Source organism: Ciconia boyciana, chromosome 4, assembly GCF_034638445.1.
Source record: "Ciconia boyciana chromosome 4, ASM3463844v1, whole genome shotgun sequence".
Lineage (NCBI taxonomy): Eukaryota > Metazoa > Chordata > Aves > Ciconiiformes > Ciconiidae > Ciconia > Ciconia boyciana.
Window position 1 is genome coordinate 87,244,462 of NC_132937.1, and position 22,528 is coordinate 87,266,989.

The 22,528-nt window shown below is 53.5% G+C and overlaps 1 protein-coding gene across 1 annotated transcript in view; it reads left to right on the forward strand.

Moving 5' to 3' along the window:
• The first annotated feature begins 1,849 nt into the window (after window positions 1-1,849).
• The window catches only part of B4GALT1 (beta-1,4-galactosyltransferase 1), a 28,432-nt gene continuing 7,753 nt past the window's right edge, over window positions 1,850-22,528 (forward strand). The window contains exons 1-2 of the mRNA XM_072860552.1: window positions 1,850-2,180; window positions 15,131-15,366. Of these exons, the coding sequence (XP_072716653.1) occupies window positions 1,904-2,180; window positions 15,131-15,366 (513 nt within the window). The 5' untranslated portion in view covers window positions 1,850-1,903. The remainder of the gene's footprint in view (window positions 2,181-15,130; window positions 15,367-22,528) is intronic.

Here is a 22,528-nt window from a genome sequence, read left to right on the forward strand (position 1 = left end):
TTTCTCCTCTCTCAGCACAGCATCACAAACCGAGACCATGCCCTGCTGGTTTTCACGACAGCCAGTAATAAAAAAGCATGTGCCCTTGCTTGTGCGTAGCATTGAACAGCTATAGGCTGTGGGATCAGATGGCAAAACACCGATCTGGTGAGGTCCAGCTGGTCCAAACCTCAACACAAACCTAGAGAAACAGCCACATGCAGTGTCTGATCCCACAGAAGAGTGTTAGTCTTGAGACTAGGAAACAGCGGTGTTGTCGGAGGTCAAAGGATGGGACATGGTACACTTGTTCAAAGGCCACAGATGGCATACTAACCTGGAAGAGTACCTGTGAGCAGTCACTGAATGAACATTGAAGGAGCATCCAAACATGTTGGATAAGAGCCCGGCTCCACAAGCCAGCACTTTTGCGGCCCACCAAGCAGCACTGGAGGCCGCTGAAATCAACAGACCACAAGGGCTGAGGGAAGTGGGAATGGTGAGTGCATGTGTTGGGAAGTAGTTTTAACCAATGAAGAGAACATAGATTCACTTCTCCTTGCTGTGACTTTGCTTTCATGAGACAAAATAAACAGTAACATTAAATAGTAGCTTTAAGGACTACTGGCAGGAGTTATTTATTGCACTCGAAAACCACTTGAGTGTCAGCCAATGTCCCTGCAGCATTCTCAGGTTCACGGGGCTAACCAGATACATCAAGTCTGCCAGACCGCCAGCAGGATTTTGCCTGGTCAGCTGTCAGTCTCACGTATCCCGTGAGTCACTGATGCCCACTGACCCCTCTCCAGTCAGCCGTGAGCAAGGTGCCTGCGGCGCCCAGGGGAACAGCAGGGGTAGTACTGGCTTCCTGACCATCGCTGCTCTTACCAAAGGACAACGCTAAACGCTCCCACCATCACCGCTGCTGCCTGAGACAGGGTTACAGGGCAGGTCCAAGGAGGTTTCTTGCCAGGCTCACGGACTCGTCACTCGTAAGCAACACATGTAACTTTGAGGGACGTTGGATGGTGCCCAGACCTGCTTGCCCAGGCACTTCTACTGGCTTGATGATGGGACATGAGGAAACACCTACCTCAGGAATGTGGGACAGCTCTGGGACAGGGCACCAGAGAGGTGGAGATCCCCATGCTGGGCAGCTTTCAAGGCTCAGCGGAACAAAACCACAGCTGACTTCACCTACTGTTGGCAACCGTCTTGCTCTGAGCAGGATGTTTAGCTGGAAACCGCCAGAAGGCCCGGCCACCAGCACTGCTGGGGTCCTGTGATTTATCCAACAAAAAGGTGGTCCTGGCCTTTTTCGCTTTGCAGAAAATGCATTGAAACAAGGTCCACCGAGCTGGCAGAAGACTACAGTTTACGCTTAATCGTGCCAAGTGAAGACTACCTGAAGCCCTCCAAGGGGCATGAACCCAAATACAGCCTGTGCTACCCCGCAGCAGCTCGCAGCTGCCTCTTGCACCCTCTGCTGAAGCCCAGCGTGTTTGCATACTGCTACAGCGACCTGCACGAACCTTGCAGCCACGGTTACTGCACCGTGTTGCCGGCTACCGTGCTGGAGAGCCAGCCAGAGGGGAGGGGTGCGCTCCAGGGCTCAGCCCCGCGGCGGGGCTGCCCGCTCCGGTGCAGGGGGAGACGCTGCTCAGTCGCCGCTGGCGGAGGCGGGCGGGATGGCGGGGGGTGCCGGGCGGGGTGCCGGGGGGATGCTGGGCGGGATGGCGGGGGGATGCCGGACGGGGCGCCGCGGGGGTCCCGCCCGTTCTCCCCTCGGTGGCGGGAGGCTGCGGGCGGGGCGCCAGGCGCGGGGCCGCCCCCCGGCGGGCGGAGCCGCGGCCGCCCCGCCCCGTCCCCGTCCCCGTCGGCGGCGCGGCGCGGGGCGGGCGGCGCTCCCCGCCAGCGCAGCGGCATGAAGGAGCCGTCGCTGCCCGGCACCTCGCTGCAGCGGGCCTGCCGCCTCCTCGTCGCCTTCTGCGCCCTCCACCTCTCGGCCACGCTGCTCTACTACCTGGCGGGCAGCGCCCTGGGGCCGCCGGGCAGCCCCGAGCCGCCGCCGCGCCGCCCGCCGCCCGCCAACCTCACGCTGCCGCTCTCCCGCCCGCCGCCGCCCGCCGCCCGGCCCCGGCCCCGGCCCCCGCCCGCCTCGCCGCCGCCGGGCCCCTGCCCCGACCCCTCCCCGCTGCTGGGTGAGTGCCGCCCCGTCGCGCTGCCCGCCGCGGGGGCTCCGCTGCCTCCGCCCCTGCTGCCCGCCGCTGTCCGCTCCGCGGGGGCCACGGGGGGGCGACGGCGGCGACGGCCGCCGGGTCCCGCCGCCGCGCGGTGGGTCCTGCTGTCCCTCGCGGTGGGTCCTGCTGTCCCTCGCGGTGGGTCCTGCTGTCCCTCGCGGGTGTCCGTCCCCGCGGGGCGGGCGCGGGCGTGACAGCGGCGCGGCTGCCCACGCGTGCAGCCGGCCGGCCGGCGCAGCCTGGCAGCGCCCGGCGGAGGGGAATTGTGGGAGAATCCCCGGGGAGCCGGTGCTCGGGGGACCGAGGCGCGGATGCTCTCTGTCGCGCAAGGCGGGAGCGCTGCCTCCCCGTCCGGCTCGGTTTCTTTCTGGTTGCCGGAGAGGTTGGGTAATTTCCTCCGGGAACTGTACCCAAAATACTCCTCTTGCGCAATCTCACAGGAAGGATCAGACGGGCTGTTTGTGCTGTGCGGGCTTTCGCAGTCTTTTGTGCGCGCGGACCTGCTCGATGAGCGGCATGGATTTAAAAAGCGCTGTGGGGCAGGGTCATGAATACAGTTGTTATGCATCCCAACGGCGCTTCCCACGTATTCGGTCCTGTGATGCAGTATCCTGATACGTGGCAGCTTGGCGTGTGTTTTATCTGCGCTGGAGCTGTGCTCCCCACAGGCCTTTCCCAGGACCGCTTGGGTGCCGGGAGGCTGGCAGGCTGTTTGCGGGTTTGCAGCCTGCTGGTGGTCTGATTTTAGCGTTGATCACCCCTAGCTGTTTTGATCCACTGGCCTCGTCACAAGGCAGAGGTGTGGGTGAGGTGGATGTCAGCTTTTTTTCCTCCCCTTACAAGGCTCTCGCCCAACTTTGCTGCTTGTAGCTCTGCTCCTTGAACAGACCCTCCTGTGCTGTAGCTAGAGTTCGCTACCATGACCTGCTGGCATCCCAGCTGACAGCGGCCTGGCCACAAGCTATTCGGGGCCTGGAGCCTGGGGTTCATCTCCCTCTTTGTCAGTGTGCCACGTTAGCACGGGCACCTTTATTACTGGAGATCACAATGGGGGAAGAGACTTTCAAGAAGCTACGTGTGGTTTTCAATTTACGAAACCGACACAGAAATTCATAGTTTCTCTTGGTGCTGGCTGGTCAGCAGTTTATGGATCAATGCATCTGAATAAGAAATGACTGGTTTGTTATTTGAAGAAGGCGGTTTTGAGGTCACTAAAAGGAACTGTGCTATGTTTTTTTGTTGTTGTTGTTTTTGATTCGTATCTTTCACTTTTTTTCCCCTAGATCACTTTAAGTTGAAAGTGGCTGTGCAAGCCTGGTCTCACGGAGTGGATGTGGGAGCCCTTTATGAACATGGCTCTGCTTTAAATGCTCTCCACTTACCCTGATCCTCTCAGGAGTGAGTCATGTGCTTTTGAAATGCCTGGAGTTTAGAGAAATGCTGTTCGTATCCGCAAGATTCAAAGCGTTATCAGAGTTAGTCGCTGAAGGATCAATTAAAATATTTAATACCATCTTTGTAACATCTTCAGTGCAATTTGCAGAATCCGCCAAAGGCCAAATGAGGCTGTTGGAAGCGGTTACAGATGTTCGGAGAGCTGCAGGGCCACGTAGAAAGTAGCTCTTTACAAGGCAGTAGGCAAATAGTTTCTAGTTGTGTTACCTTCAGTACTTGTGGGGTGGTACAGTCAGTTGCAGGCTGGCACTATCACGGCTTCAGGGTTTGTAGCCAGCATGGAGGTGAGAAACCTGACGGGTATTTATTTTTTTTCCTGCTCTTTCCTGGTTTTGGTACTGAACAGCATTTGTAAAACAATCCTGTCATGCCTCAGATGTTGGTCAGAGCTGCGTCTGCCCTGATCAACATCTCATGTATCTCCAAGGCCAGTGTGGGGGATGGAGAGGTTTACACTCCACAGGCGTTTCTGACACTTAATTCACCCACCCAGAATTCAAAAAAACTCTTCTTTTTGTGCACGAAGCTCCTTACTGGTATGAACGTATGTCCTGGTTTAGGCTAAACCACAGCAACGTAACAAGCAGGAACCAGCAAGGACCTTCTTGTGATTCCCACCTTCCCAAAGCCACAGAGAAGTGCTCTGATGGGAACAGGTAGCTCCAACCGCCCTGCTCCCTCAGCATAAACCTAAATTTATTGAAACACGCCTCATCCTTTTTTTTTTTTTTCTTTTTTCTTTTTCTTTGCCGTCCCCCTCCTCCCCCCCGTCATTGGGAAGCATGTGATGAATCACGCAGGATATGTGTGACTGAGCTGCTTGGGCTTTTTGAACGGTCAAATAGCCAGGTACTCATTTCAGAGGCCCAGAGTTTTCTTTCTAGAGATGTTTGGAGAGAGTAGTTTACAATCCCTGCCGTCTGGCTCTGCAGCAATGCATTAGATGAATGAGTTTTAATCTCTCCAAGAAGCTGCCAAATTTAAAATGCTTTTATGGTTCACTTGCCTTTATTTATAATTTAAAAGCATAAATCAGGGCTGGAGAAATCATACCATAATTCAACTTTGAATTAAAAGTCCTTAACAGCTATGAAATTCTCTAATACAAGGTAATATAAGCATTTTGGATTTATGCTCCGGCTGAGAGCTGCGTGCCGATGAGTATCTTAAATGGGGTATCGAGAAGCAGACTCTGCTTGCTGTCGTGAAATTTCGGCCTCTGAGAAGCCCAAAAGCAAGTAACTCCAGATATATCCTGCAGGTTTGCATTCCCCAAACTGTTATGTTCCTTAGGAGCTGTAGAACAATATTGGGTTTTAAAAAAAAAAAAAAAAAAAAGTTGCTCTGCAGAAGTAGTATATATGTTGGCCTAAGTGCTTTCAAAACAGGCAAATGCTTTTCTTCTACCTTTTCCATGAGGTCTCTGTGTTTTGGTGATGGGGTAGTTATGGCTGCTGTTTTTAGGAGGGAGTGCAGAAGGGGGCAGGTTCTTTGGTACAAAGATCCTTCTGCGAAAGAGCTCATCTTAAAGCAGCGCTTATCTTACGGTGCCAGAAGTCTGCAAAGCAGAATCTCATGGGCAGGCTTGTCTGTATATCAGGGATGTCATTTAAAGTCCTGCCTGATCGAGAGCACGTGTTGTTTATGGAGGTTATTTTAGAATACAGCTGTCTCCTCGTTTAGATACCAGGTGTGGCTGGTAAGGGATGGCAGACTGAAGAGATGTGTTCTTACCCTCAGCCCCATGAGCATCTCATGGCAAAGACGACCCAAGTGTGCTAAACGTGTTGCAGTCAGGTGTCTGGCTCAATAGCTTTTCACCCCCAGGTTTAAGTTTAGAAAACTGACAGCCCCAAATCCTAATAATTAAGGGATATTGACAAAACAAAAAAAATCTAGGTTAATATACGAACCAGTGAACTGTCCAAAGCACAAACCACTAAAGATGCACTCGTTTTCACTAATGTTTAAAAAGGAATACAGTTTCCAAATGGCTATTTGCTGTGAGATCTTGGGCAAGCAAGAAAAGCAACTGTTTCTTCCAGATGCCAGAGTTCTGGATAGAAACTGATACTTCCCACTGTTAGCGAGGCATGTTTAAAAAACTGAGGATCGAGAGAAAGAAGCTCCTTTGGCCAGCTTGTGGGTGAGCAGCCGTCAGTCGGTTGGAGGGGGAAGGACTTATAGCATGGGCTTTCTCTTTGATGCACCGCTTCTCAGGCCTGTGTAGTCACTGCAAGCAGCCGCTCTAAACTGTAGATGCTGAAGATAAGTGATGAGAGTGTTCTGATGCTTTGAGGTTTGTTTGGAGGAGACGGAGGCAGCCTGTCGAATCGGTGGTGATGCTTAGTGCCTGTATTACAGAAGTTTTAGAGGCTATGCGTTGCCTGAGAGGTCAGTGAATTCACAAATAATCTAGTTTGAGGCCCCTGTATATGTGAACATTGCAGGGGCAGGGGTAGAGGATGCTTTATAGCAGTGGCAAAATCTTAGCGGAGCATAATTTGGGGTGAGAGTGTGAAAAACTAAGAGGTACTGAAAACACCGTTTTTTAAGAAGACTTCTGGTGGTGAGTGTGCCGGGGGGGTTGGTAGGTTTGGCATATCTGCGGTCTGGTTTCTGTCCTAGAAACTGGGGGCCTCTGAATCTGTGGGCTACTTACGAGCCCAAGTGGTGGAGAAAGCATTTGCTTTACATACAGCATCTCCCCCTCCTCTCATCTGAACTTGCAGTTGTCTGCTTTGCTTTTTTTTTCTGTTTTTTTGAACCCTTCTGATACAGACACTATCTCTGCTCCCTCCTGCCTGCCCCCCAGCCCGGGTGCTATAGGTGTTACTTTGCCCATGGGTGCAGGCTGGGGTTGTGCTGTGTCCCTCCGCTGCCTTGTTTCGAAAAAGTAAAACAGAAACTCAAAGAGAAGAGCATGGAGAGGGCTGGGGGAGGGGGAGCTAACACGTGGACCAGTTTGCTCAGAGTTAGGCTTTCTTGGCCTCAAAAGAGAGGTTGAGAAACTGTGTTAAACTTCTCCAAATAATATGTTTAAGATGTTTGGCAGGGAGCAGATGCGCGATCCTGGCAACACTGCCAACAGCTCCGCAGCTATACCCGTGTGGCCAGGAGCACGTTGTCCTCTTAAGTGCAGGCTTTCTCGGTGGTCAGGGAGCAGCCTCTGTGGTGAGAGCATCCCTAGTATCCTCTTATCTGGTTAAAGTGAAGGTCAAGGACTATTAATTGGGCTTGCAAACTAACTCAGAAAGGTAGTGTGCCTTCCTGGAGAGCAGCTGTTTCAGGGACATGGCACAACAGATGGGATGTGCTGGGGAGAAAAGGAAAGTTTTCCATCTCATGCATCTAGTGTTTTATAACGTGCTTGTTTTTCTGCCAGCGTTGATCTGAAGCAACAGCTAGCTTCTTTGGAAATTGGGCCAAGTTTGTGCTTGGAAAGAGACAGACACTTGCAACTTCCCGAACTTGGATGCAGAATTCGGTTAAGCTCTCAACTGTCCTCGTCTGGTGTGGAGCTCCTTAGTCTGACTTCACTCAGCAGATGGGGGACATTGTCACTGCGTTGAGGGCCCTCACCCCACCCCAAAGGGTAGCATGCTGGGGGTGCACGGTGCTCAGCAGGGAGGTGCTCTGGGTCTGGTGGCCTTGGAGCAAGCCCGAGGTGCTGGGCTGCTGGCACTGGGCTGCTGGACTCCACCGCTCACCTCCTCTCCTCGCTGATGGACGCTCCTCTCCAGCCAGCATCCTGCAGCAACTGCTTCTTTCCCTCCCTCCTGTACACTCTTCGCCGTGGGGCAGGAGGGGTTTTGGTTGCAGAGGTTTTGGGGACAGAGCCAGCCAGTCCACAGCAGTGCTGCAGTGGTGGGGCCAAAGATCGGGGGTTTTCTGGGATGTGGATGGAGCAGTGTCAGTGTCCAGCTCGCCCTGTCTCTCTGGGCTGGAGAAGGTCTCGTCCCCACCGGGGACAGTGTTTTCCTTTCTGCAAATCAGTGCCTAGAGACCCTGCCTGCAAGGAGAGGTGCTTGGTGGGCCGGGCGTGGATTAGCACGTCTAGAGGGGCAAGCAGTGTCTGTGGTCACCGGTGATGCCGGGGCATGGCAAACAGCCTTTCCAACTGCCTCCCAGCTGCAGTTGAGCTGCAGGAGCTTGGGTCAGTCCGCAAGCCCCTGCAGATGTTTGTCTGAAAGAGGGCTGCTTTTGTCACCTCCCCTACTGCCGGTCCCCAGGCTGGGGTGTCACTGGACTCGCTTTGAGGGCACTTACCTGCAATCGTGTCTTGCTGGAGCTGGAAACGGCCCCGTAAAGGCTTTATGGGACGGGTGTCCGCAAACCTGTGCGCTTGGGGGCAGCGGGGTTTCAGCAGCCATTTCCCCAGGCGTGCAATGCCCTGCTGCTGTCCTCGCCTCCCACACTCCCTGCCGCTGGCAGCACCCCGTGCTTTTGGGGGTGCGCAAGCCCTGGCTGAGGTTCGGCCAGAGAGACGCACCTCCGCCCCACCTGGCACCCGGCGCTCGCCCGCACTATCTGAGGAGCGCGCCCCAGCCCCGGGCCAGCGCTGGCATCCAGGTGCAGCCGCCACCGGCGGGATGGGATGGGGCAGGGGGCTGGGGGCGGCCTTGCGATTTGGGGCTGCCCATGGCGCAGGCATGTCCCTGGGGTGCCACTCAGCCCGGGAGATGCCCGTCCACCCGTCCTGTCGTGCAGCAGGGTGGGGGGTTCCTGGTGGGGGGGCAGCTCAGCCTTTTTCTGATCCGGGCCTCTCTGTTTGTTTGTTTTGAGTTTGCTGTTTGAGGGCCTGGAATTTGATTTCACGGCGGCAGGGAGCAGGGCTAATCGCATGCAGATTGCCTGGCTCAAAGGGAGACGGTTCAAAGCTGCTTCAGTGAGCGTGCGCTGGATTTGAGCCACCGGTGAGGACTTTGCTTCTCTCCCAAAAGTGCCTTGTCGTGGAAACGATAATCGTTTTTATTTTTTTTTTAAGACACTGTGTGCTAGTGTGAGACCTTGTGTTGGGGCAGCGTTTGGGGTTGGATTAAGAAATTTGTTTTCTCTGGCTGTAGTCGCTCAGTTAATCATGCAAACCTGCTGTCGTGCAGACCCAGTGTTGCCAGCGTGTGTGATGCATCCTCATTTTTTCAGCATGTTTCCCTTTGGGGTCTACAGTTGCAGATGCCAGACGCTGTGTGAGCCTGCCCAAGACAGGGCATGTGCTGGTGTAGCAGGCTCAAGCCTTGCGTAGGCACAGCTGACATCTGTAAGGGGATGCAACTTCACAAGTGTAGCCCAGCCAAAGAAAACGTATCCCAGTCCTTGGGAAGGGATTTTTTTCCTCACTGGGATATTTCTAGCCAGACCCAAGGATGGTTTTTTCTTTTAAACGCTCATGTGGGAGCGAGAGCTGCAGGCAGCAAGGGGCAGCAGCCGCCAGCCAGTTTGCAAGGAGACAGAGACGTCCCCGTGGCTGTTTTGGCTGGTGGGTCGCATGCCAGGACAGGGGGCTGCTCGCAGGACCCAGGTGGGCGAGGGGCGCTGGGGCTGTCCCTTCCACTGCTCCCGTCCCCCCACCACAGGGCTGAACCCTAATTCGAGCCTGGCTGGTGCCGCCTGCGTAGGCGCTGGCACAGCTCTGAAGTTTAGCTGATTTTAACAGGAAACGCTTGCTTCGTTCGCTGAGCCGTGGGATGCAGCTACCTGCCTGCCCCGGAGCTGCCACGTGGGTCTGGGGGCTGGAGCGACCCCTGCTCCACAGCCCGGGGTGGGGGACTTGCCCCCGCGTTTTCTGGGGTGGAGCTGGTTTCATTTTTCCCAGCCAGGGCAGACTTGGTAAGGCCAACGGGCCCTTCCCTTTTCTGCTGGGCCCCTGCAAAGAGAGGTGGTTTGTTGTGTTTTTTTTCCTTTCTGCGAGTTCTGCTTCTCTTTTCCAGCCTTTCTTTTGCAGGAGGTTTGTCTGAGCATGGCAGTATGGCTGTGCACGTGGCTCGGCGGCTGGAGAGCAGCGCCCGGCTCTTGGCCAGGGTGATGGAAACGTTCTTTTCTGCTCTGTTTGGGGAGAGATTTTTTCCAGCCTCTGTGCTACATGCTTTTGCTTTCATTCTCACTAAACTAAATGTCTGAGATTTGCACCTGGCTTAAAGTGCGCAGGTGGATTTGGCCATTTTTTGCAGTGAAGTGCTTGGGAGGGCGATTCAGTCTGCTGGATCACCTCTCTAAACCTGCCCATGAACCCAGCTTCCCTCCTTCCCATCTCCTTCTGCTGGGGCTGCACCACCCTCCTGGGAAAGGGGTTCCCCCCCACCCCATCCCACCTGAACCCCCCAGGGCTGCCCTTTGGGGCTGCTACCCCATGTTGTATCACCCGCTACCACCTTCTTGGATGGAGCATGGTGCCATCCCATTTGCAGCCCCCCTGGGGATGCAAGAATACAATTCTAGCTCTGCAGGGCATTGCTGCTTGAGTTTTCCCAACACTTCTAGTGTCTGTAGTCCAGGGAGGCTGGAGCAGCCTCTAGATTTATCATAGCCTCAGGCCGAGCAGATTCTGAGCTTTTTGTGCGAGGGTCTTCTCGTTTGGGTCAGCAGGATGAGCACCAGGAGGACGCGTGCTGGCAGCCTCACAGGGCAAGAGGTTTAGCTGTTGTGGCAAGCGTGGCTGTTGGGAAGAGGGGAACGAGATCACCAGGGCTGTGGGCCACGTTCCTGAGGCTTGAGTGCTGTGCTGCCTCTGGCTTTTTGCAAGCCTTACCTTTGGCTTCGTGTGAGAAGCTGCTTCCTGTTTGTGTGCACCATGACGGCCCCCCGGCATCTGTGCCTGCACAACGCTTTTCCTGTGCACCTTCCCTTTGAGCAGAAATGCTTCTGAGTGTCAGAGACGGGGGGCGGGAGGGAGTTGGCTTTTTGTGTGTGTGTGTCTCTCTCTTACCCTACCACTGCCAGCTAAAACCGTCTTTTACAATCTCTGAAGTGTTTGGATGTGATACCATGCTTTTGTGTCTTTTGCAAGCTTCCAGCAGTTGCTTATTCGTGTTTTTGAGGTTTTCTTTTGTTAAAATGTATGGTGGAGGCTTGTGAGGCTGCTCTCTTGAAGCTTTGTTACTCTGAACCCAAAAGGTATCTGCCTACAAATCACGGGCCGTATGGGTGACTAGAGCTGCAAGTCCACGTAGCTCTGTCATGCCTGTCTGTTTTTAGGAGGGGCTCAAAATACAGCAGCTCCTATGTCAGACAGTCACCTTGAACAGAAGCAGAAAAGACTGAGATGGAGTGAATCGGGCTGGAAAGTTTGTCTAGTAAACATAGACAGGGACATAGTTTTGGCCGGTGGGACAGCACCTGCAGCAAACTTCGCACACTTTCTTGGCATTGGCAGATCATGTCCTGCGTCAGCATCCTTGGGAGGCAACAGCCTTGGGGCTGCTTGCTATCCAGGTAGTCAAATTTCAGTCAAAATGATTTAAAATTAGCAACTGGAACCGTGACTCTGGTCACTGTTTGGAAAGCCTGTGTTTGCAGATTTGGCTTTAGCCTTGTCCTGCTTGGGAAGTGAACTGAAAGCATCGATTCGCAGCAGGTGGTATGTTGCTGTTGCTTTTGTCAGCCACATGGCTTTACGAAGTCCAGTTTGTTTTAGCCGTTCTGTATTTGAAAACAACCTATTCAGGTTTTTTACATTTTCATATTCTTACTGAGGCCAGTGAATGTATTAACCGGGTGATTTCCGTCAAGCCTGTCTCAGAAGCGGCCGCCTTGCTGTAGATGTACAGTGCCAGTGCCCGGGGTCTCCTCGCTGACCTGCATGTTGGCTGCATCCCTTGGGGCAGCGTTTGCGAGAAGGTGTATGCTGCCTTTAAAACTGATTTGATTAACTGGAGGGTCAGAGCAGTACAGTTCATTTCTCAACAGTGTCCTTCAAGACTCTGAAACTGTTAAATCTCTGTCTTCCGCAGCTGTTTTTTATCATGAACGTGTTTTCCTCTCCCATCTTTTCCTTGCTGACGTTCCAGCCTCCTGAGGGCAAGCAAGAGCAAGTGCTGACAGGATGAGAGGTCCATGTTTGGCCCAGGGCACTGGTGGGTCCCAGCCTGCAAAAAGCCCTGCTTGCAGTGTCCAGACGCTGGTGGCTGTCCTCGCCCAGCTGGAGCTCACAACCTGCCAGTGGGAGATTTCCCCTGTAAATTCACCTAAATGGCAAACTTTCATTTCCTCCCCCCTTATGCTATGTGAGTGAGTGCGAGACATTAAAAGAGCCTTTGTTCGTTAAACTAGAAAGCATCCCCTGGGCTGATGGGGCTTGCAGTTGTTCCTTGGGAGCAGCAACAGGGAGCAGAGGGCGCAGGAACAGGGAGCAGAGGGTGCAGGAACGGGGAGCAGAGGGCGCAGGAACGGGGAGCAGAGGGCGCAGGAACGGGAGCAGAGAGCGCAGGAACGGGGAGCAGAGGGCGCAGGAACGGGGAGCAGAGGGCTCAGGAACAGGGAGCAGAGGGCTCAGGAACGGGGAGCAGAGGGCTCAGGAATGGGGAGCAGAGGGCTCAGGAACAGGGAGCAGAGGGCTCAGGAACGGGGAGCAGAGAGCGCAGGAACGGGGAGCAGAGGGCGCAGGAACGGGGAGCAGAGGGCGCAGGAACGGGAGCAGAGGGCGCAGGAACGGGAGCAGAGAGCGCAGGAACGGGAGCAGAGAGCGCAGGAACGGGGAGCAGAGGGTGCAGGAACGGGGAGCAGAGAGCAATGGGGAGCAGAAAGTGCAGCAACGGGGAGCAGAGAGTGCAGCCCGCCCCAGCAGGAAGGGATTTGCTTGGTGGGACGGCAGCTGCCCGACGCCTGGGAGCGGGCCGGGCTGGCAGGGCCCCACAAAGGGATGTGCTGCTTCCGCCCCGCTGCTTCCTGCAGCATTCCGCAGGGTTGGTCCTGCTGCTGGCGGTGGGGTGTGAGCAAGGCAGGAAAAGAACATCCCCAGGCACAGATGCCCAACGTAATCCTGTTTGCTGGCCATGACCGGTTAGGTGAACTTGTGCCCAGTGCAACGCCTTTTGCTGTTTTAAATGCACAAAAGCGTAGCATCGTCCTAACTGTGAGTGCCGGTCTCCTAACGGAGGTGACGCTGGGGGCAGAGGGATGGGCTGGGGGAAGCAGCCATGGAGGGGGGTTGAGGCCAGAGACCGCTCTGGGAGAGCACTCGCCACAACGGGGGGAAGCCATAACCAAATTCAGAGGAAACGATGTGCACTCTCCCCTCCCGCTGGCCTCACTGCTCTGACGCCTGCCCCCTGCCTGTCCCACCAGCATGGGGTGGCCGTGCCTGGCCCGGTCCTGCCTCTGCTGAGCCCCGGTCCTGGTTGTGCTGCTGCGTGTTCCTTCCTGCTGCAGTTCCTCCCATTCTTGCCTTTTCCTCCTGCTGCAGAGCACCCTTCCAGCTCTCCCTGCAAGCTGCTTTTCCGCCAGAGAGGCTTCGGCCGCAGCCGCGCAGCCACAGGGCAGGTTGTCCGCAGGACCTGGCTTGCACCGTGGGGCAGAGAGGGTGGGGAAGGGGGCAGGCACGTTGGGGGTGCAGCCCGGGGGCTGCGGGAGTGCTGAGAGCATGGGCAGACTGATCCCATGATCAGTCGCTGCCTTCTCCTGCATGAGAGGGAACGTGCAAACTTGCCCATTTAACCTGTACAAAATGCAGAGATCGGGAGATCCCTTTGTGTCCTGCCCTCGATGCCGGTTTCTGCAAGGTCTTGCTGCTGCCGTGCTGGCGAAGCATCAGGCAGCAAAGCTTCCTCGCTGTCTCCAGGGTTACACTGAGCACCTCTGCCTGTTTGGCCAATCTTCTTCTTGCCATCTGCAGCCTGAGCGAGCACAGGTTTGTGGAGCAGCGCAACTGAACTAAAGTAGCTTCTTCTAGATAAATAACCAGGGAATGAGCCGTGAGCCTGGAGCGTTATTTCTGCTTTTTTCGTAGTCACATGTTGGAGTATGCACAAGGTTGATTGTGACAGCCACTGTCTTTTAGAGCTCTAAAAATCACTTGTGCCCCCTTCTCAAGGGTCTCCATAAGTGCAGCCTACCCACCACTGGCATGTGCTTACAGAAGTGTGCATGCTGTGCGGGCCCTCAGAGGGGCCTGGGGGTGTCTTCAGCAAATGCAAAGAGGAGACGGTAGCTCTAAGACACACGTGCGAGTGCGTGCATGCACGCACGTGCGTGTATTCACACCCAGACGGGGGAGGGGGGGGGGTACAGCAGCCAAATCTTTAAGGAGCAATCCCCAGCCTAGTGCTTATGGTGAAGACTTTCTGCTTTATGCGCAGGGGCCTCAGCATCCCCACCCGCTGCAGGGGTTTTGTTGGGAGCTGACCATGTACACAAAGCCCAATTTATTAGCTCGCCATTGCTCGGAGCAGGACGTGGCAGCAAGAGAGGTCCTTCTGCGGGCAGCTACTGCGCTCGTTAGGTTTTTGCAGCAAGTCTGTTCATCAGGGCTGGAGCAGCTGGAAGGAAATACTGCAGAAGGGCCAGCCTGGATGTTAAGAGAAGGCACCCACAAAAGGGCTGTGGTCAGCGATGCCGTGTTTAGTCCCGGACCCACGTACAGCAGTATGGGAGGGACCGCTTTGGAGCCAGCGTGGCAGAGCAGAGAAGCCCTGGCAAGCAAAGAGCACTCGTGCAGGTGCATGAGCCAAAGTCTTGCTAAGTAGGTCTCATCGGCCGTATCAGTGCCTGGGGCTGTCTCTGCCTTCTCTCCCTGAGCTCGGCCTTGAGCAGCTCAGAGGCTGCCATCCTCTCTGTGGTGCCAAGGGGGCTTCTCAGTTTTACACACCAGTTTTGGCACAGATTATTTTGCTGGTTTCAAAACCTGCCACTGTTGAAACCATGTGCAGGAATTACCAACCTGCATGCAAATCTGGATATGTTTTTTTAGCAGTGCTAATACAGGACTTTTAATAAATAATGGGCATGCCTACAGAACACTGAAAGTATCTATAACAAAAAAAACAAGAAAGGGGCTTTTGTTCACTTTGCATGTGGCTAGCCTTGGCGTAAGTAATTACGTCGGTAGGAGAGCAGGACTATTTTTGAAGTGCTCGACTCTCACACTGTGCGAGGTGGGTGAGAGCACAGAGGGCAACGCTCTTCTCTAGGCTGGTCTTGTGGCACACGTGCCAGTGGGAGCACAGCTGTTGGTTTGCCACACAGATAGGAGCATTTTCAAGACTCGTTTGGCGTCAGCAACTTGGTTGGGGTCTGATACCAAGAGGCTACAACATTTGCGGGTTTGCTCTGAATGGTGTTGTGCGGTTGCTTTGGGTACAGCTGGTCCAAGCTTCAACACCTCCATGCACCGCTGGGATTTTGTTTGGATCCAAACCTCTGTTTTTAAAAAACAAACCAAAAAACAAACGTGTGTAAAGGATGTGTGCCCCCAGAAATAGATTGTGTGTGCTAACTCGCTTTGTGCTGTGACTCTCTTCCAGTTGGTGCACTACGTGTGGAGTTTTCCCAGCCTGTGAACCTGGAAGAAGTGGCAAGAATAAACCCAGAGGTCAAAGCAGGAGGTCGTTTTGCTCCGAAGGACTGTATAGCACTTCAGAAAGTAGCAATAATCATACCGTTCAGGAACCGAGAGGAGCACCTGAAGTACTGGCTCTATTACCTGCACCCAATTCTCCAAAGGCAACAACTAGATTATGGAGTATATGTTATCAACCAGGTAAGATGCTAAAGACACAGGGCTTTATGACACTCTCATACCAGTGCCTTCTAAAACAGAGGATTGGTTGCTTTATCCTGAATGGCAGTGGGCTGGCAGGCAGGGATAAGATTGCTTTTAAAAAACCAAACCAAAACAAAACACAAAGGCTGTAGCACCAAAAAGAAAAGTGAAAATGAACATGAGCAATTGTGCTGTGATGGTTTTGATGGAAAACCTAGGATCCTTTCCTCCGGTCAGGCATGATTCACTCTAAAGAGCTTCTGCTTAAAGAAACCACTTGGCGAGGAGGGAAAAAATCCCTAATAGCACAACGCAATCTAATTTCTCTTTCCAAATGTTCCTTTTTCCCAACTGCTGCAGGAATTGCATACAGAGATCTCTAAGGTGACAAGGTAGCATTATGCCTAATCTGGCATTGGGCGTGCCATAAAGCCGTAGGATTTCACTTACTTTCTTGAGCAACTTCTGTTCATGTTAGTAATAGTGCACAAAGCGTCAGGATGGAGAAAGCAAAGCTGTGGCAGTGGAGCAGGTGAGTGGTTGTCTTCAGGTGAATAGAACAGAAAAGAAACAAGTAGTGATGGGGGAGGGTTGTTGTTTTTTTTTTTCCTTCGATATCTGATGGCCTTAGACCTGTCTTTAAAAAAAAAAAAAGTGCATGTTTCACTCCAAACAAGCTGTCTTAATTTATATCATGATGGTGGTTAAATAAGTGGGTGTTGTTCACACTTGGAAAAGCTTAAAGTGTGTAGGCATTTGCATGGGCTGCAGCGTGAAAGGGCAGATGCAGTTCTAGGAGCCCCAGCAGAGATTGCTGGCTGGACAATCTCACAGCGCAGTTTCTCTCTTGGATATGTATTTATAGCCTGTTTTCTCAGCTCTGTAAAAACCAAGATGAAATAACATGTTTCTTTAAATGTAACTTCTTAACTTTGTGGATCAGCTGATGTGTTTGCTCATATCAAACACCGTGAATACTTAAAATGGTTGCCCAAGCGATAAGTTTCCTCACAGAATTGAAAGTAAGGGGAGACCTTTTTCTAGAGAGAAAACCAATACTCTGTTACTACTATTTCTCTTACTTTGCTCATTTCCAGGGTGCTAGAGATCTGGGCAAAAGTGATTTGTGGGGAATTAGCAGTAGCTCCCAAGCACAGCAGCCAAGATGCTCCGATGTTTGCAGCCGACCGTGCTTGTGGCCTGGTGGCCAGCTTGTTGAGGGCACAAGGCATTTCTGCAGCACGCAAACTGGCACGCTGTGCCCTGAAATTAAGCCCTGTAAGGAGACCCTTTCTGTAATGCAAAGAGCAGCTGGTGCCGCTGTGGTCCAGCAACGCGGGGCCAAGCCCCAGCCCTTCGTCCTTCAGGCTGCATTTCCTTGCACATGCAGCGTTTGTCTGTGCAAGTTACTGGTGCCACAAGGTTGCTTGAGCCACGGTCCCCACTGGTCGCTGGGTGCAGGTGGGTGAAGGTGGCAGCGCAGCACGGCACGCCTGCCTTTTCTGAGCATGGCTCGGAAGCGAGGGTGCGATGCGGCTTCTGGCAGTGATCCTGCAGTGGGGGCTGCCGCTTTCCCGGCCGGGCGTAGCTCACCAGCCGGCTCTGCGGAGGCTCGGGGAGAGCTGCCTGCCCATGGTCCAGCACGCTGCCAGTGGGTGAGTGGCCATCTCCATCGCAAAGAGCCAGCGGTGCAGCTGGGGCTGGTATTTCCCCGTCAGTGGTGGTCGAGGGTAAGGAAGGTGAGGGGCCCGATCACGTGGAACTGCGCTGGCACCCCTAAAGGCAGACGGCGTCCAAAGCCCGGTTGGAGTTCCCACTGCTGCTGCGATGGTGCATGCTGGCTTGCATTGCCCTGTGTTGCTGGCTCCTCCTCTTCTCTGGTCCTGTCCTCCAGTGCTAGGGCTGCAGGGCTGTCTGTGTGATCTAAAGTTAACCCTCACAGAAATTATTGAAGCAAGTGTTTTTTCAGATGCATCCCTTGAGCAAAGTTGGAGTGGGAGTGACATCCAGTACACAGGGTATATGTGTCCTGGACACATCCAGCAGTCAGATGTAGGTTAGCAAGTAAAACTACTTGATTTGTAAAATAAACACGCTCCTTCTGCATGCCTCTAACAAGCTGTGTCTGGAGGAGGCAGAGTGGTCAGTGGTAGTAAACCCACTGGATGCATCTCTCGAGGGTGAATGGGAACATTGAATAGAGAGAGTTACAGAAAATGTATTAATTCTGCCAGAAGTACAGTAGGAAAACGGTCTTATTTCTCTGCTGTCTTGACGATTGCTTTTCTCTTTTTCTTGTCTGTCCTTCCCTTTGCATCTGCCCTCTTTTTTTTTTTATTTTATTTTTCCTTCTAGTGGGGAAATATTACCTTTACTTGTTAATCCTGTCTATAGCAAAGCAATCACTGAAGCAAGGAGAATTACTGTGTGATCTGGTTCTTACACGCTGCCTACGTGCTCTTCTGTGCTCTGCATCTCATAGAAAGAAAGAGGAGCGCTGAGCCCTGCTACTGCTGCACTGGTAATGTCAAACTTCTTCCTTTCAGCGCAATGTGTTTCCGTCACGAGTCCGTTGTGTCTCCACCATGCTGTTCTTGCGTGCCTGAATGCCTCAGGAGTAGGACTTGGCTGAAGTCAGGGGGATGATGTTTGTAAAATGTCCAGTGTGTAACAGGAGCCAGTGGAAAATACGTATTATGCTTCACCTTCTGCACCATACCCCCAGCAAAACCCAAACCCAATGCATGGAGTAGCAGTTGTAGGATCTTTCAGATAAATCTGACATGAGGACAAGCGGCTGGGCGTGCTCTTTGTAGCACCCATTCGGTGCCATGCAAGCTTGACTTCATCAAATGAGAAGGCAGCGGCAAATTTATGGTGTCTCCCTCCGTCCCGCTCGCTCCCGCCATTACCCACATGCTCTCCGGCACCTTCAGCCGTTGCCACCTGGGCGCTCAGGTCTAGAAATGGGTTTTCTCACTGCAGTTCAGCCTGTGCAAATGCCCACGCAGCCAGACTGAAGTTTGGGAAAGGGGAGACTTAGCAAATTCCCTGAAAATCATGCAGCAGTTCAGTAGTTTTCCACTGGCCCCTGGCATTACCTGTAATGTCCTCGGTAGCAGTTTTCCAGAATGTGTGTGTGTGCGTGTGAGTGCAGAGTGGTTGGGGCATCACACTTATCCATGTTATTTTGCAGGGGGTACCAGGACCCCCCAGGTATGCGGGCAAAGGAGGGAATTGTGCTCAGCTCCTGCTTGCCCTCGCAGTGGTGGGGGAGGAGAGTTTCCCCTTTGGCTGCTCTCTCCTGCTGCCCGATGTAATGGTGCTGAGGCCTCAAAACGCCCTCTGACAGAGAAACAGCAAAGTGTCTCCTGGTGTCTCTGTGTGGCCCTGGAAATCTGTTTCTACCTTCTCAAGTCCACTGGAGTGTGGACTTTCACATGGACATTGTGCGTGTGGTTCAGGCTGTCCTGGGGGATCCTTGACTTAGCTAGCAACCTCCCGTTGGAAGTGATGGCTCTCTCCTAGCTGGCCAGAAACACGTATCCCCACCATTACCTCCCCGAGACCCAGTGAGTTTAGGATCCAGGAGAGGGAGATGCAGCCACGGGTCCTTTGCACTGCTGTGCTGTCTGCAGGAGGAATCGCAGAGCTGCCTCCTACATGGAAATGGGAGGCAAGACAAAACTGGGACAGATGGCTTCTTGCTGGTTTGCAAGCCCTTTAGCTTGAGCGACAGTTCCAAAAACCTCAATTTTATCTGTCTGGCACTAAAAAAAGGTAGCATCCTTTGGTAGGTCTGACTGAGCAAACCAGACTCAGCAAAGGTAAGGGATGGGAAGTAAAAAAGCCTGGATATTCTTTTGCTTGGGCTGATCATCTCCAGGTGTGAGAAGGAATCAGTGTCAGACCCTGCAGGGCTGAGGCAGCAGGTTGTCCCCCATCAGCCAGTCTCTCATGGACCGAGGAATGGGAATGGACATGGACATGGACATGCTGGGAGAGACATAGGGAGTAAAATCAGGAGCCAGAAACAGGTGCTGGGTGCCAGCACTGAGTTCAGACATGGGTTAAGTTTCAGGACAACAGAACATAGGGAAAAAATTGTCAGGAAAAAAAAAATAGCAAAAACATGCTTGGACTACATCTTTTCTGGTTGAAAGCCTAGGAAGTAAGCGTGGAGGCTACGTCTAGGGCTTGGTTGCATTGTCAAAGCAGCAGTCCCCTGTGTGCTGTCTAGCTCTTCAGGATGATGCTCCTCTGTCCGCGCAAGTCCAAACTGATCCATTTCCTTGTGGCAAATAACAGGGAACTTCCATGGGATGAGGAGCTGCCAAGCAGAGGCGAGGGCTGGAGGTTTCTTCGGTTCTGCTTTATCTGCTCTCTCGAGGGTCGCCTGTGGTACTGTGCCCTGTGCTGACCTGGAAGGAACAGCAGCATAGAAAGGAGATTTCCCAACTCTGCTTTTTTTTTTTTTTCCCCAAAATGTTGGGGATCAGTCAAAGATAGAAGCCTGCAGCACGTTTCTGAGTTTTGAGAGATCTGAATCTCAGATACTGCAAGCATGCCAGTGCTTCCATGTTGCCTTAGGTAAAGAAACAGAGCTTTCCACGAAAAGCAAAACCTCTTGTCAGTCTTGTTTTTGCTCCGATACACACTGTAAAGCCCTGCATACCTCCTGGGGCAGAAAACCAGCCTCCTGCCCTCAGAGGAGTCTCAATTGATAACAGCACTGCAAAGTTTGCTGCATGAGCTACCTGCTCGCTGTAAAGTTACTAAAAAACGGCTTGGAGGGAAAAGAAAACAATTATTTTTTGGTTGTGATTTCCCCCCCCAAGCCTTTTGGATCCCACAGTGTGAAGCTGTGTGGCCACTTGGGAGGAGAGCGGCAGTGCCCACGGGAAGTGTTTGCCGTGTGTCTAGTCCCTCTCCTCGTGCGTTGGTCCAGGGATTTTCAGGGAGAGGTTTAAAAATGCAGCTCCTCGTAGCATTATTAATCCCCAAGTGTCACTCAGAGGAGTTAGAGGCTACCTGAAGGCATGGGTTAATTACGGCTGAGCCTCTGCTTGTAAAAAAATCGGTGTGAAGTACCCTTTGCCTTGAAGTTTCATTATGAAAAGAGCAGCCACAGGGTGTGAAACGAGGACACTCTCCTAGACCGGACCCAGCGGGGGCTTTGAGGTGTGAGCACATTGCACTTTGCACCAGCACTGGGAAAAGTCCCGCTTGGGACTACCGAGCCAGGCCCTGGTTTGGTGCCGTGGGACCTGAGGAGCACTCGGCAGCTGGGGCTGGGCAGCCCCCTTCTCCGGGGAAAGAAAACCCTCCGATCCCACAGCCTCAGCCACTCCCTTAACCCAGCCTCTTTGTTCAACTTGCCTTCCTTTTCTGCACTCAAGTTTTCACTGCTCTTGCCTATGCATGATGGTGATCATCTTCCCACCACCTTAGTTATTGCGTGAACCCTTTTGTTTCGGGTGAGGATGCTGAGAATTTGCTCAGATCCTCCTCCACGAAAGCTCACTCCTCCCTGTGAAGTCATTTACGCCGGAGGCAGGTGATGAATGCTTTTGAAAACCTTGGTTTGACACTTGCATGTGAAAACCTTCATTTGAAAGATATTTGTGGCTGTTTCAAGAACCTGCGTTGGCTCTCCAGCCACAGGTCCATTAACCAGTCTGATTAAACAGTTTCCAAACTGATTATTGATTAACCAGGTAAAGCCGTTTGGGAGGAGGTGATGTTTTAAGCTGCTGCTCTTTGGGCACAGTGTTTTATCCGTCCTTGATTTGCATCCCATGCCAGGTGCAGGTACCGCAGGGTGGGGGGATGGCTTGCACAGTGGGGGAGTCCTTTGGCTCGACACTGCTCCGAGAGTGTGGAGGGGGAAAGGTGGGATGTGGTAGAAGAGAAAGGATTTGGTCGTCTTGGTTTCCAGGCTGGCAAAAAACTTCAGCCTGCTTCAGCGATGCCCTATGAGTTCCCTTCTGCCTGCTCTGTTCCTCTGCACAGGGTTTGGGTTTGAAGCTGCTGCTGCGAAGTTGGGTCCTGGATTGGTAATCCTTACTCTCAAACCACCAGTATTCTCGGGTTTGTGGGTAAGATCCTGTTGTTTTTTGAAAGTACTCGAGCAATTTGCGAGCCCGTACTTGTGCTCAAAGCCACGTGTGCTTTTGAAATGTTTCTGCCTGAGAGAGGCCAAACTGATTTCTCCTTGGGTGCCTTGTTGCTCGGGGAGGAGAGCGGAGAGTTTCCTGCCCCGCTCTCTGTAGGTCCCTTCGTTAGCTGCACATGCCCTGGGATAAACATGGCCTGCTGTGGTGTCAGCTCTTTTCAGGTCCTTCCCATCACGGTGACAGCCCTCCTGGTTTCGTTTTCCCGGTGAGGCCCCCAGCGCGGATGATGGGTCATGCCGTGCTCCGGCTGGCAGAGGAACAGCAAAGGGGCCATGCACCGCAGCAGGCGGTGGCGGCCGGCACGCGAGCCGTAGCCCTTGCAGGAAGCAGCTTGCGCTGGCTTGCCAGCCAGTAAACAAGGCTGTGTGTCACTGCCACGTGCCGAACCAGCAGCACCCTTTCCAGGGCCCAGGGAGTGTCCTGCTCCCGTGCGTGCGCGACTGCCCAGGGCTTGGCACGGGAGCCGGAGTGAGCGGCAGAGCGGCAGACCTTAGGTGCTGGTGCCACCCCATCCTTTGCAAATCGGGTCTGGTGCGTGCTCACACGTGCTGCTGAGCAGCGGCCCTGTTACGGTCCCGCAGATGTGTTGTGGCAGAGCTCAGGAAGAGAGTGCCGAAATCCTGACCACGGAAAGGTTTTGGTCCGTGGTCCTTATCCTGGCTGTAAGCTAAAGCACTGCCAAGGTTTCTCTCTGTAGCAAGGGTCCCTTCTTCCAGAGAAGCTCGTCTCTCTTTGCTTTTCTCCCCTGCTCTGGGAAGCCCCAGCTGCTTGCCCTGGCAGTCCGTAAACTTCATCACAAAATTCAATCCTGAAATGCCTGTGCGTGGTGTGGGACGGGGGACTGCTCAGCATCAAACCTGCCCTCGTGGAGCCTCCCACCAAGAGAGGGGAGCTGAGCCGGGTCCAGCCTTTCCTCAGACGTTTCGGCTGCCCCCGCGGTTTGCAGCTGGCTCGGATGCCGTGGTCCCGTGGGCGGCATTCCA